At 44.4% G+C, this 15,217-nt stretch overlaps 1 protein-coding gene across 2 annotated transcripts; it reads left to right on the top strand.

Moving 5' to 3' along the window:
- Positions 1-1,446: 1,446 nt before the first annotated feature.
- Positions 1,447-13,232, top strand: znf395b (zinc finger protein 395b). 2 transcript variants are annotated; one of them, XM_041958319.1, is made up of 10 exons: positions 1,447-1,611; positions 3,605-3,783; positions 4,386-4,576; positions 4,659-4,771; positions 5,357-5,556; positions 5,708-5,808; positions 6,658-6,949; positions 10,871-10,966; positions 11,140-11,246; positions 12,330-13,232. In XM_041958319.1, the coding sequence occupies exons 2-10, from the start codon at positions 3,652-3,654 to the stop codon at positions 12,439-12,441; spliced, it is 1,344 nt and encodes a 447-aa protein (XP_041814253.1). In that variant the 5' UTR covers positions 1,447-1,611; positions 3,605-3,651; the 3' UTR covers positions 12,442-13,232. The 2 variants fall into 2 exon arrangements, with proteins under 2 accessions (XP_041814253.1, XP_041814252.1); XM_041958318.1 differs by having other exon boundaries at positions 1,448-1,611; positions 6,655-6,949.
- Positions 13,233-15,217: the final 1,985 nt, after the last annotated feature.

Below are 15,217 nucleotides of genomic sequence, written 5' to 3'. Positions count from 1 at the left end.
GACGTGAACTGGATGATGCTGACTTCATCCAGCATCATCATCATCGCTTCAAAATACTTTTCTCATGACTAAATACATTCAACACTGATGGAATTCCCATCAGCGTAGGCTGTACTTTGTCTTTAGCGCTAATTAGCAAATGTTAGCATGCTAAACTAAGAAACCAATTTATCTGCTATGCATAATCCCGTTAGCAATGTCGTCGTCTAGCGGCTGCAGACTCTGCGCCAATACTTCTAATGCAATATTTTATTTTGTAATGACCTAAAATTGGACTTCAGCCAATTTCCAGGATCCACCCAAACTGTAGGCGACACCACCCATCTAAACTGAACTCCATATTTGCCCAGTGAACACTATCCTTAAAATAATTAATACCTACTGTACAATGACAAATGAATGTCTCGTTAAAATCTGCTGTCTAGTTTCTGTAAAGGTTTACTTCTCCTGCTATGTAAATTCATTATCTGTGCCTCTCTCTGACTCAGTCTGTCTAACCAGTCAAGGCAGTTGCCAGAAGGTCTGTGGAGCTTACATGACGTCATTAATGAATGAAATTGGAAGAGAAGGAATTCTGTCTGGTTTGGGAATCAGATTGGGACTAGGATTGGGTTTCTCTCTCTCTCTCTCTCGGACTGTGTCGCTGCTCAGACCCTAAAATCCCTGCTGACTGGATGTCTGGTGGAGAGGGTGCAGACAGCCGACACTAATCCGGTCTCTCAAACACACACACACACACACACACACAGGCACTGGCTCTGCAACACACACACATACTGAAAGCACATGCAAGCAGTGTTTGATCTGAGCAGGGACTTTATCATGTGATGTTGGGGGTTGATATGCTGTGTGCCATGGTGTCAGCAGTTTTATTAGTTCTCAGATACTTGATTAAAACTGTGAACGATGCACGAATCAATCACTGATCTGTTTGTTTGACTAACAGTCAAATGACAGTTCCCTATCAGATTAATAGCAGCACTACAGTAAATTGCATCCACTGGCTGTATCCTCAATAAATATCACTATTATGATATTTGACACTTTTATGTATTTGGTGTGTTTATCAATTTCTGCATTATATCTATAATGCATATTACAGATTTATCTTATTTGCATTGATATGTGCATAGCAGGGATATTTTGTATCAAAATACACTTATATCTCTGTAGAGTCAATGCAATGCATTTTGTTCAGGAAAAATGAATTTTGTGTCTGTTATTTCTTAACTACAGAGAATCCACACAATTTCTAATGCTCGTGTGTAACAAACACGCATACTCGCGTGTGCTTGAGGCAGACAGACAGACAGACAGGCGGGCAGACAGACAGACAGAGAGGCTGCCGCTGCTGCTGCTGCTCTGGTAACCCCTCACCTAGATCATCCTTTTGTGCACAGCGCGCTGCAGGTTGATATCTCTGCGCTCTGTCCAGCTGTCACCGCCTGCATTGGTTCACCAAGCAGACGCACGTAGGCGCGTCTCCGACCGACCAACCCCCCTCTTCCCCCGGCAGACTGAAGAGCCGGCTAGCGGCGGGACAGCCAGGCAGCGACGACCCGCCGCCGCAGCTCCGACGGGACAGACAGGACCGAGGTCTCCGCCGACCGAGTAAGTAAAAGGAAAGCCGTTTCTCTCGGCTTTTTGACGGCTTTTCGCAACACAGCGAAACATATTTGCTCTCCTTCAGCGGCGTGAGCTGGGGGAGGGAGGGGGTGTTTCTCCTGATCTCTATCTGCGTCGCCGGGTGGAGATCAGTGATGTAGTTGAACGCTGACAAACTGTGACTTGTAGTCGATTATTACCTTTAAAAACATCACAACCAGCAGTGTAAACAATGCAAATATTATATTTGTCTGGGAAAAGTGTTAATCGTTCAAACCTCTATCGTCGCGTGCAACTTGCATCAAATGTGCAGCCGCTTCCTTACAGGGGCTCACGTGCGTTTCACTGCCTTACATTAAAATGTGCGTAAGCTCTTATTACGTCTCAGTAATTATGAGTTTAATTGCATGTACCTCTACTACTCCAGTGGGGGATGACGTTATTGTTTTGTGTTAATTTTAGCAGCACAGTTTACTCATTCTACTCGTTCCCCCTCCCGTTAATCGCTGCGTGATGTGTTGAATGCAGACTTTCCGGGTGCGTTTTGATTTGTCTTTGCGCTCGGGAAAAGCTTATTTTCAGCAGTAGGCCTATTCCCTCGTCCAGCTCAGTCCCTCCCGGCGAAACTCGTGTCTGAACACGTTGTCAGGAAGGGGGTGTGTATCAGAGAATCAGGGCTCAGCCAATGAGCGGCGGCTCCCCGCCTACGCTGCGCCGCTTGTTTACTACTGAAGCCGGACGCTGATTGGTGGAAAGGTGGGGAAAATCGGGCTTTATGCTGCGTTCGGGTGCATAGCGAAGCAATGGGAGAGCTGAGCTTTCTCTTTGAAAATACTGTCAACAACTCGATAACTCGGCAATAATACACCAAACTTCCACTTCTACATGAAAGCAGCAATTTCATGACATGGATGTTAAGTAAAAGTATCTACTGGTGTTTTTTGTTGTGTCTTAGTGTGGCGTTATTGTTATTATAATAATTATTATAGAAATGTTAGACTGTTATACAAACAAATCATCATCATAAACATAATGAAAATTGTTATATTAGTTTAGGGCTGCAGCTAGCAAGTTCCAAAAACATTTAATATCAGAATCAGAACATTGCACTGCTTGCATAGGTCATTCTACTCACACAGGATCTGCTCAATGAGGACAAAAACACCCCAAAATCCAAAATAAAGAATATATGCAAAATTCCAGAAAGTAGTGAAGTGGCCTCGCAATATACCAGAGTTCAAGGTGAAATCTTAAAATTGTTTGTTTTGTACAACAGTGTAAAACTGGGGAAAACCCCACATCTTGCTGCAAAATCATTGCTTTGAGTCATTCCACCATCTGTGTTGCGCGTGCCCTGAATGCAGCTTTGCCCCCATTTTGCCACTATGAGAGACAGGCCACAGTGAAGGCACTCAAACGTCAGATTACATCCCCAGAACGCGTTATCAGTCTTATCGGTCGCATACTTAGCGTAGACAATAAAACTACAGCAAGATTTTGGTTCAGCCACTATCTAAATCCACACAAGTCTGTGTTCACTTCAAATTCCTGCAATCATTTTCAAATCCCCTGTGGTGATTTTGCTCTGCACTGTCAGGCAGAGAGATGCAAGATGGAATGAGTACATGAGCGTTTGCCAACACTCGCTGGTTGGCGAAGCTGCCTTCTGTTTAGATCAACATATTTATTCATCAAAGAAAGCACAATATTTATCCTTCGATGCCATGGTTCACTGTGAGCACATTCTTCGTCGTTGAAAATACCTTTTATGCTTCATCAGTGCATGCTATTAAGAAGAAAGCTGTTCAAATTTATAACAGAAGTTACTTTTTTTACTAGACACATAATCGAGATTCCTCTGCTGCTTTAACTCCTTGAAGAACTCCTTGAATAATGAGCAGTTTTAGGAATATTGCATTGCTGTGGGAACATTTGAAAATGCAGTCAGACATTTTGGTTGGTTTCAAGGCTCACGTTGTCGCCGGTGTCTCGTCTGCAGGGAGGTGTGACACCGTGCTGAGTCCCCTCACTGTGTGCAGCAGCACCATGGCAGCTGTGGGACCTGAGGACAGAGCTGGAGCGGGGCCAGGCGGGATGGCTGTCTTCCCGTCGGGACTACAAGCCTGCGTCTCTACGACGACGCAAAACAGCAACGGGCCAGGCAGACAGCAGACCCTGGTGAGTAAAAGAAGAGCGACGGGAATCCGGTTCAGGGTAGCTGAGATGAGAGATCACCTTATTTTGTTTTGTCTGTCATCCGACCCTCAATCTGCACCGTCACCGTCTATGCATCCATTCAGTCGTCCAGGCAGTTTGGATGAACACGTATAAATGCATCTGTCACTGGTCACCAGGATGCAGTGTTCACGCTTGCATGGCATTATGGGTGCATTTTGATCACAGGATGAATGTTGCAGAAAGCAAAAGGCCACCGGCCCTTACTGAGAGAAAGGAAGAGCCCCCACAGTCATCATTTCCTCCCCCTGTGTTCGACATAATGAACTACCTGGTCAGAGGCTGGCACACACGTCCTTTCTATGCTCTCCTACTGGCAGGTTGTGCCGACGGCAGGCAGGATGCCACAGATGGACAGAAATGTTTGTGGCAACAGTGAGGGTATCAAAGACTCATGTAAACAGTCGAACCCAAAAAGGCCTGATCAGAGTATGGGTCACTCTGTTCATGTCAGTTTCCATTCATTTACTCCCTGGGAGTGGAGTGTTTGAAGACTGTTGCAGATTTGAACTCAGAGCTCATTATTCCATTACTTCTGTGTGAAGGTGTATTCACAGAGCTGTGTCCAGGCTGACAAAGCATTCTTGGAGAGTGGGCATCACAAGAACAAGACATCCGTTCACCTGCCGCAGAGGGAGGCTGAGCGAGGCTGGAGCAACCTGGCTGCCCCCTTGCAAGCTATGGGACCCACAGCGCACCCCAGCAACGCTTCAGTTACCGGTGAAGCACCGTACAGGTGAGGGATAGTCAGCGGTCTGAGTGTGTGAGAGTGGGCTGCGTCACACGAGAGTCTAAGGATGTTTCTTTGTTTTCTCCAGTTTCCGCAGTCCAGAGTCAGTGGAGATGGATGAAATCATGGCAGCTATGGTTCTGACCAGTCTGTCCTGTAGCCCCGTGGTCCAGAGTCCTCCACAAACAGATCCTGGACCAGGTCTGGAATGGCATTATCTGTCTAAATTTAGTTAACATTAGCCACCGTGAGCTAGTGGTCGTACTAGACTAAATATTGAGTAGCTTTGAGTACAACTGCTGTATTTACAGTATGCAAGATAAACTCAGAAGCTCACAGCACTGCAGTAGTATTAGTGTAGTAGTAGTAGTAGTAGTAACAGGACCCACTACTACCTGTCTATCCTTGATAAAAGTAAGCACATTTATCATGTTAAAGTAGAAAATAGATTGCTTTTTGGCAAAGTGAAAAATAAAATATCAATAAACTGTCAACAGAAAAGAGAGGAAGTGAAGAGATGATGGTAAAACTGGCACCAGTGTGGGACACCCGCTGTTCTCTGTAGGATGGACAGACAGCAGTCCCAAATGCACAGCGTCTATTTTAACCACAAAAGAACAGAGGTCATTTGATGTCTAAACCATAAGGTATATTTCCACTGTAAACTGCTCAGGTGCGTATCACCAGCTCGCTGACAGCTCAGGTGGAATAACCACGTACAGCACTGAGAGAACGATCATTCAGTACGGTATGAGGAACAAGAGTGTGAATCTTCCTGTTCTCCAGCCGGCTCATCGTCACCAGCCGACATGGAGTGCGGCGGCGGCGAGCTCTCCGACAGCGGCAGCAGCGGCTACTGGAGCTGGGACCACGGCAACGTGAGTCCCGCCCCCTCGCCGTCCGTCACGGAGATGGACAGCAGTCCTGACGAAGGCCTGCAAATGGAACTGGAGCAGGGAGAGGAGCTTCATGCCAAAAAGCCAAAGGTGTGGCGCTCTACACTGTCCCCTGGATGTGTGCTACAAAAGGCCGAGAGTGTTTCCTCTGTGCCTCTCTGCACTTTGTGTCTTTCTGTATGTCTCCTTATTTTCTGTCTCACCCTCTGTCCTGTCCTGTGCGGTGGTCTCTCTCTCACAGAGCTCTTTCAGAGGTGTGTATAAGTGTCTGTGGCCCAGCTGTGGCAAGGTGCTAGCGTCTTCAGTCGGAATAAAAAGACATATCCGTGTGCTGCATCTGGGGTGAGTTGGAATACTCTTGATTCCCACGTACAGTCAGTTGCATGCTTCTTCTGGATAATGCATGAAATTTGTCAGTTCTGGTGAAAGTTTAGGTACAGATAGCCAAAACGATACTTCTTTGATAACCTTGTGAAAATGGTTGCAGTGGGAAAGAGGCTGAGGCTTTAGTTTCACGAAACACTATGCTCCGGGTTATTAATACGTTTTTTACTTTGACATCATCCCTAATTGAATTCAAAATACAGCACCATAATCCAAGAACTTGTAAATTAACTATCATGCATCTGAGGTGAGAAACATTTCATGTTAGAGCCTCCCCCTCCCCTCCTAATATTTTTTCTCTTATTCTGAGAAATTAAAACTGCGTCCACGAAACAAGTTGTTAAAGAAATGTTAAATGCACCCATACAAGATTATGCCTTAATAAAATGGTTTAAAATAGGCTACATTTAGATAAGAAAAAGTTCTAAACTGCTTGTTATGAAGTATCTTGAATATGTAGGATGGTGAATAATGGAGATTTATATCAGTTGGACATTGTGAGTTTTCAGTTTTGGAGCCACTCCTCCGTCGTAGTCTGAGGTGGAGCAGACAGTTTAGCCCAGTGAAACATTTCTGAGCTGCTCAACTACATTAAAAAAACAAGAGGGAATAAAAATTTCAGGTTGTGGAGGAGCTCTGGCTGAGTTACAGGAAGTGATGAAGTGATTTTTGATATTTTATATCTGGGTCACAGTGAGGGCTGCATTCAGTAACCGTCCAGACAGCCAGCTCACTCTTTAACTCTGCTTGTCCACTGGTCTGTGCCAACCACACACACACACACACACACACACACACACACAGCAGTGGGTCAGATCAGTCCCAGAGAGAGGAGGACTTCTACTACACCAAGATCTCCTGTGAGACCGTGGACGCCAGCTCTGCTCCAGCTCCCCCCCAGCAGGCTCTGGGCCTGGCCTCGTCCTCTCATCTCAGCTGGGCCTCCTGCGGTTCCCCTCCGGCCTCGGGGCTCCAGATCCCCCCGGCTCACAGGCCCAGGTCCAACTCCAGCTCCGGGCCCGGCCCGAGCAGGCCCAGTCCGCTCAGCCAGTCGGCCCCCAGCAGCTTCTGGCAGATCCACTCGGAGCATCTCTATCAGGTGGGTGCGGCGTGTTGCCCTCTGTGTCGGAAGAGTTTTGACTGTGATGACGATCAAGCACTTGCAGGAGAAGTGTGAACACAGGCGTCTGCCACAGAATGGCAAAATATGGTATTATTATAACATCGTTAAATGAGTCACATCCAGCTAATAACCATAACAACATACCCAATAACAAACCATAACAACATACCCCCCTAAAATAATTGTATTCGCCCAAATTTGAATGAAGATTTTGTTGTTGTCTAAATGCTGTTTGCAGGCTGAAGTGTATTCTGTGACGATAATCTGCCTAATATCTGCAATTTGTTGAGGTCGTATCGAGTTCTGGCTCAGAATCCCTGGTTTAGTATTGGAATTTCAGATCCCTAATTTCACTGGATAATTGTTTACTCCCCAGCATGTGAGTTCTTCTCTGAAAGCAGGCCATGTTTTGGGGGCTGAACTTGCTTGAGAGCTACGAAAAGAGACAGCACAACCCTTGTTAGCATGAATTATTAAATATCAGGCGTAGATTTTCGTGAACACAGGAATTTACCTTCCAAACATCACAGTCTCCTATTGTCTTTCCCATGAAATCAGAAACTAATGGATCTAGATTCTTTCTTCCACTAAGCATCTCAAAGGACGTTGTCTTCATTTTGCTGGAGTTTCTGTGCAGAGGTTTCACGTTACACGGGCTGTGGTGCCGTTCGAGGGGTCCTCCTTCCCCGGCGCCCCCGCGCTGATACCCCTCCAATGAGCCAATGAGCTCCGACTTTGTTAATGCATCACAAAGCAGCGCATTTCACTGGTGACCTGTATTTACCCTGTACCACTGAGCCTGTAAATAGATGCTTTGTGACAGTGAGAGAGTAAGCTGTGGGCTCGCTCGCTCCCCCAAGGAGACTAGACTCTCACCAGCCTGTACGAGGCAGAAAAACACGCCATGAATTCTTCCAGTGTAGCTGTGCGGCGGTTAGGACTTGTACATGCCCACTCGGGACTGATTCAGCCTACGCACGTTTTGAAAAATGCCCCTATAGATCTTAAAAAATAAGCATGACAAGTGCATTTTTCATATGCTACAGATGTTGGAAATGTGTTCATTTCGTGCCACATTTGTCTTTAATTTCCTCCTTGATGCAGAGCTCCAGAGGGATCCCGCCTCAGCTGGAGTGTGGGTTGAACTGCGGGTCAGTGCTGCTGGTGGAGCAGTGTTTACTGTGTGTGTCATGGCTGCTGGCGGCTTGTGGCTTGAAATGCCTGACCACAGCGTTGAACTCACGCTGGCACGCTTTTTTTTTTCCCCTGATGGAGACAGCATTAATGCGGGGGATAACGTTTGCAAAACGCGCACATCCAAATGCGCTAAATACTAAGTACATGTGAAAATGTGGCGTTCTGGGTGCAAGCCCCTCTTCAGACGTGAAACAAGTGGCTGTCCAAAGGGGTCACCTGACAGGTCATGTGATTATAAAATGGTTACTCAAAAAGAAGAAGAAATACATGCAATCATGAAGCATGCAATTGCAATTAATAGGTACAAGACATGTACAATGAACCCTGTAAGTCCTTCTTCTTCTTTTAACCACACCTTTCTGACAGGCGTGACTCTAGTTTTAAATGCGCACTAATGTTTGCAGACCCTTTTCAATGGAATTAATTGCAAACTGCCCTCAAACTACACTCCCACCTTGGAGATGTTAAAGATTTATTGTCTGATAGTTTTACGATTCTTTATTGATTCAGTTTTTGTTAATTCCTTGTTGTCGTGTAATTGTGTTGTTTCTGTTTGCTGATTGTGTTCTTGTGAGTTTTCTTGTTCTCAGGTCTCTCTCGGAAAAGAGATCTTAATCTCAATAAGACTGGCCGATTAAATGAAGATTAAATAGATCAAATAAATTCTTAGCCACCTAAATATACTGCACAGTAGCAGACTCCTCGGGTAAATAACCGTCATACGCATAATGCAGTTAAAATGCACAGCAAAATCCCCAGAAAATACACAAGAAATGTACAAAACTCCATCATACTGTCCACATGTACCTCATGTATTTATATAATAACAACTACCGTCCAATATCTAAACTTCCTTTCTGAGCAACAGTCCTACAATCATTGATCAGTTTACAACTACGCACCTTTATTGACTCAGTAAACCTACTACAGCTGCAGCAGTGTAGTTTTGACCTGGCCACAGCACAGTAACAGCCGCAGTTTCAGTCGTTGATAACATTGTCTCCTCCTGGATATTTTGCTTCCCTCTTTATTCACCTCTCAAACGGCTGAAGACCTTGCAACCAGGTTAAAGTACGGAAACCTAGAGCGTAACCGGAGCAACCTGAATATCACACGACTGCAACATCAGGCCTGATCCATCATAATGTAATGCAGTGAAAAGAGGTTTGCAGAAAAAGGAAAAAGTAGCCATGCAAATTTCGAGGCACTGTTTTCATTTCCATACTGAATGGCAATGAAAACAGTGCACAGCGATGGAGAGACAGAGCAAAAAAGTATGTAAGCTACAAGCTGAGGATATAACAGATCAGTCATAAAAACACTGGCTTATAAAGCCATACAACCACAAACACACACACACACGACTGGTAAATAGAGGAGACTGACCAGAGAGAGACTGCACAAGAGAGTCTCTTCAGAAAAGCTGCTAATCAGAGTCCTCAGTTGACCCTTTTGAAGCCAGCGTGTAGATCTACAGCCTCTCTTTTGAGCAACAATGAGTTAATATCACCTCCACGATGAGGGTGTCTGATCTGAGGCAGCTTGATGATCTGAGAAGAGACGATGTGAGCAGCTTGTGTGAAGTGCACTGCCACTGAGTTTCCGATAACACGGATTTAAATGTGTATGTTAAACTGATGTTAAAGTCTGGTTTTAAGTGGTCTGGTAGGTTTTCCGATGTGGACCAGGCCACATTTCGGCATATATGGTGGATGACATTAATGGTGTTGCGCGGTACGACACCCTTCACGTTGACAGGTTTCGCTGTTTGTGGGACAGAAGTGCATTTTCAGCAGGTTTTCTCCATCTACTTCTGTCAGCAGTGTGGGATGCAGTCGCAGGAATAAAACAGGATGTGCTTTGTTCAGAGAGTTCAGGGTTGCACGGGGAGGTGAACAAGGACAGAGGGAATGGGAGGAATGGACGTTTCATATGTGGCGTTTTGGATGGTGCCCATTTGTTACAACAGACAGATTAGTAACTATTAGGCAATTCAGCTCACTCAGGGAGGACAAAATCAGCGTTTCAAGTTAGGATTTCTTTGTTGGACTCGTGTTTCTAGAGCCAGTGTAAGTTGGCTAGTATGCTCATAAAATGTTCTTATCTCCTGGTGCTAGTTACAGTTGGGGCAGTAGCCACCTGTGCTAACTGAAGCTGGATACTTACACTGTTAAAAACCGGTGGCGGTGGTTTTGCTCTCTATTATATCGGTAGCTTCCTTTTAAAAAGGTGCTCTCCTAAATATCAGTTTGCAGGGTCACTTTTTTGCTCTTCATTTTATAGTTTTATCATGCAAGATGATGATAGAGGTGAGCACGACCTGCAGAGGGTTATCACTCGACCCCTCAGTTCCCCTCAGCTCTGTTAGCATCGTTCAGCTCATTGCTTTGCTGTTATGGCACACAACTTTACCATTTTGATTCACTCTAAAAGCTTAAAAACCACCGTAAGCCACCTGTCCAGGTGTCCCCTTGTCTGCTGCAGGTGTAAATTAGCCATCTGTTTGCTAACATGTTTGCCATCAAGTGATAAGAGCTTGTCTCTGCTGCCCCCAAGTGGCCAGAAAATCAGTTAAAGCAGGTTGAAATGGTACCAAAAATGAAACTTAGTAACATTTCATGCGTAAGGGGACGTTAGCCAGTTTAACGTCCACCAGATGGGAAGAATCACGTGTTGTCTCCTCTCTCCTGCACCTTCCAGGCCTGTAGCCCCGTCCAGGTTTCCGTGGCCTCCAGAAGCCCCGGTTGCCAGGGTTGGACCCCGTCCTCCTCCGTCTCCGGCCACAGTATCGCTCCGGTGGGTCTTCGGTCCACGTCCGTAAACACTAGGACCAGCTAAGGGAGAGATCATGAGTCCAGAACCACAGTCCTGATTTATTTAGACACAGTTGATTGCGGTAGTGACCACAGTTTCTGTCTCTGTCATGACTCGCTCTCTTGTACTCAGTCTGTGGTTGCGTGTCTCTTCAGATGGTGAAGCCTCGCTGCCGGTCTGTCAGTGTCGGGGAACAGTGGCTCCAGCAGAACAGGCTGCAGCCTATGAGCGCGTCGCCCTCCCGCTCTCACTGCTCCTTCAGGTGAGGCATCACCTGTCCGCCTGTGATCCTCTCCACTGTTTCACTCTCAACACCTTCTACTCACTATTAACACCTGCCAGACATGTTTTGAGCTAAACGCTAACATGCTGACATTTAGCAGGTAAAGTTTATGCTATATTTGAGTTGAAAGTGTTTGCCTGCTAACATTTGCTTATTAGCAGTGAACACAAAATACAGCTGAGGCTGATTATTTAGTTTAGCAGGTACCAAAGTAAAGGACAGATAAGAAACAGTGTCTATTTGCACAGCGGCTGCACAGAGGCTATTTACACCTCATCAGGTGAAGGAGCCTAAAGAGCAGCAAAGGGAGGAGGTTGTGGTGGATGAAAGGATCAGATGCAGGACTTTCACCAGGATATGAGGGATTGAGTCCTGTGTGAAGCCAAAGATCAGTGCTGATGTTTTGGCTTCCAGCGTCTGCCGATAAAAATTTTGACCTGACGATGGCGCTACAGGAAAAATTAAGGGATGGCCAACTTAGATTACTTTTCTACCTTGTGCACTAAAATCCCCAGAGGTTTCGCTTTCTTTTTTTCCTTCTAATGTTACAGCATATTTCCAACATTATTTGAGGTTTAGCTGAGATCTCTGTACTGTATTTTCATCATTAAGCAAATCTCCACCTTTGGAAAGTTGGAACTTGGAAATATTTTGCATTTTTCATGAAAATTACTCAAACTATTAATTGATGATCAAATTTTCTCTGGGTTTTGAAGTTTAGTGGTGTAAACTGCTCCCTGTAGATTTAAAGGCAATGCAGATCACTATCAGGAAGGTGCCACATATTTTAAACATAAAACAAAGCTTTGGGAATAAAGCTTTATTGATCTGGGGCTGTCCGCTATCTTTCATTGTTGTTGTCATTTTATCGCCGCTCTCTGTAAAATCATATTTCCACAGCTCAGACAGGAAAGATTAGATTCCATCACCTCTTCATCTGTTATCAGTTATTTTCCCTCAGTCTCATTTTTATACAGACTGACCACACCAAGCGTGTGTTTTCCTCTCCCGCCCCCCTTGCATCGCCTCTCATCCACACGCCGTGTGTCTTTTCGTCTGCAGGAAGGGTCGCGGGGAGGCCAAAAAGTGCCGGAAGGTGTACGGAGTGGAGCGCAAGGATCAGTGGTGCACCGCCTGCCGCTGGAAAAAAGCCTGCCAGCGCTTCCCTGACTAAAAACAGCTGCGTGGTGGAGAGAGAAAGAGAGAGCGTGAGAGACAGAGAGGTGGATGGATGGATGGATGAGTGATAACTTTTATCTTTTATCAAAAAGAGGATTTAAAATCAGGGCCCGAGCGCCGTGGAGAAACACAGCTGTTCTTTTACGATGTGATCTCTTTTTTTTTTTTTTACTTTCAACCTGTTCTGTTTCTGTCCACACAAAATGCAAATGGACTTTTCTGTATCTTTGTAACTTGATCCTGAAAACTGAAGTCTGCGATGGTGCTAGCTGTTGACTGACTTTGACCATGTGATGTGCTAAGCCTACAATACTCTCCTACTTTATCCAAAGGTCATATTACTGCCCCTGTAGCTCCACTGTATTAGACTGCTACTTGGCTGTTTCCTTTATTCCAACCGTCTCTTCCAGTGGTTACACAGTGGTTATGATGTATTGTGTGCTTTGAGTTACGTACGAGTATTTTATACCGTTTTTTTTTTTTTGTTTATTTGTTTTTTTATTGTCCTGTTCAGCCCGTGTATTTGGGCCGATTCCTTTTTTGGGGAATTTTCATGTTTTTTGGCACTTTGTTGGAATATAAACTCACAAGGATAAGCTACAATTGGTTTGACTCAACCAAGTTCCTGTTTCCTTCCTGCCCACGTGTTGGCATACGACCAGTGTTAATGGTTTTATCCGTGAAGCTATGGAGTCATGGCAATGGGATTAGCATTAGGGGAATGAGTTTGTAATAGCAATAAAAAAGAGGAAATATATTGTCAAACACGAATTAAAAAGCACTGAGAATTTGAAATGTTGTTCATTTTTTTTCTGCATGACAGTCCACAAAAGAAATAGCAAACTATTTTATTGTTGTTTTCTCTATACACATTTCGTATGAAGACTCAGAACAATGGTATGATGTTAGAAATGCCGTCTGAAATGTACACTGTATTCACAAATTACATTTTTTTTCTTAGCTGGATGGACAAGGAAACACACAAGCACACACACATGCATGTGCACAGCCACACTCACTCTCTGCAGTCGCCCGCACACTCATATGTATAAGTTATTACATGTCAACACTAGTAAACACGTAAACACCATTAAGATGCAAAACAATGGCCGTGACCTGCTAGTGGAGGAAAATATCTCGACGGCAAAACAATTTTTTTTTCACCCAAGCAGAAACGTCTTGTAGTGTACAATAATGACCGCAGCTGACATGCACAGTTCATTTCATCCCGCTGCTCTGGAATGGTGCATTAAGATGGTGGTTTTCAGGGCTGGTGTCATTAAGAGCCTGCAGTGCGATAACACACCCAATGGCCCTGCCAGTTTCCAGCGTCATGCACTTAAGAACAATTGGACTAAAGTGGCATGAACAGCTCTGCAGAACGCCCCGGGTGGAGTAATGTTTGACTGACTGGGGATTAGTTTCTCCTTACTGTCGAGGTTCGCCTTAGCAACACTTTAAATTATTGCTTCCTCATTTTTGGAATTGCAGGGTAAGTTAGGGACTGTACGAAAATTATAACATGGGAAGAGGGGATGAGAATTGTTAGGAGGGGGAGTTGTAGTTTTTTTCACTGCAAATTTGTATTTTCTCTGTTGTTGCTGTTGTGTGGGGATAAAGTGTTATGGTGCTCAGGTCTATTATATGTGCTCAGTTCCTTCATTCAATACAGTAATTTCTCTGAAGCTCTTGTTGTAAGTGGCAGTAAATTTATGTTGTTTGTCGAAAATATGCCAATTTAAAATTCCACCTGTAATGAGCACAGTCTGTAGTGGCTGTAGTAATCTAATTACAACACTATTCTCATAGAATGGTTTAAACATGGCTGTTTTACATATCCTTCTGACATATTGGGGAGGGTGTTGCAGTTTTTCTTCAAAGTCAATGGGAGGGTCCAAAGATAATATTAATAATGCTGCAGAGGGCTTTGCTAAAGCTAAACATAAGGTTCAGCCCCCCTCCCCACACTGATACTTTTCACACAGTCCCTTAGATTTATGGTGCTTTGCTGATTATGAGCAAACACTTGTAATACTGTGTGAATGAAGGGAACAGACTCTGGGTTTGTCTGTTTTCTTAGGAATTTTCTGATCGTTTTGTTTGCCTGTGAAGTACAGGAAAGTATCAGCCATAAATGAAATGTATTTGCATGTTTGTCACTGCATGTTCATGTCTAAGTTCACTGTAATTGCAGATTAAGGAAGTCATTCCAGAGAATTAGATGATTTATTTCTGAAGACATGACAAAACTGATCCCAAGTCAGTATCAGAGGGCAACATGTTTCTTCGTCAAACACTAGAGGACAGTGTCGTTCCACTGAAAGGAGCCCATGGGAGCGTGCCAACCTGCACTTTATTTCCTCAAGAGAAGCTCACCACTTGTAGGTTTACAGCGATAACTTCCACTTAATGGCTCAAATTAGAATACAGTAGAAAGGAAAAAGACATTTTTTCATCAATTCTCAGGATAAAGCAATGGGAACTAGCCTTTTTTTTAGGAGAGTTTTGCTGAATTTGAAAGTTCAGAAAACCAATTTTACATCCATTGTATTTAATTAATTAAGTTATTTAAGCAGAAAATTAGATTCTTATATCAGTAATTAACAGTTTGTGCCTCAGCACTCCCACTGTCCGACCATATTTACATGTGATCGAACCATCTTGAAAGCACAGTGCGCCACCGCTTCCAATTTGATTCTACTGCTCTGAACACGTGGGAAGATTAGCAATTACGGTCCAGTTGAAGGCAAACATTTGCGTATGATTTGTCA

Source organism: Chelmon rostratus, chromosome 18 (genome assembly GCF_017976325.1).
Source record: "Chelmon rostratus isolate fCheRos1 chromosome 18, fCheRos1.pri, whole genome shotgun sequence".
In the NCBI taxonomy this organism is placed as follows: domain Eukaryota; kingdom Metazoa; phylum Chordata; class Actinopteri; order Chaetodontiformes; family Chaetodontidae; genus Chelmon; species Chelmon rostratus.
This window is presented reverse-complemented; position numbering and strand designations above follow the sequence as displayed.

What these genes read in the sequence shown, in the direction of transcription:
- znf395b (XM_041958318.1), top strand. Translation starts at nt 3,652, where the DNA reads ATGGCAGCTGTGGGACCTGAGGACAGAGCTGGAGCGGGGCCAGGCGGG. An exon ending in CAGGCAGACAGCAGACCCTG is followed by an intron (nt 3,784 to 4,385) that starts GTGAGTAAAAGA and finishes TTCTGTGTGAAG; the next exon opens with GTGTATTCACAGAGCTGTGT. An exon ending in ACCGGTGAAGCACCGTACAG is followed by an intron (nt 4,577 to 4,658) that starts GTGAGGGATAGT and finishes TGTTTTCTCCAG; the next exon opens with TTTCCGCAGTCCAGAGTCAG.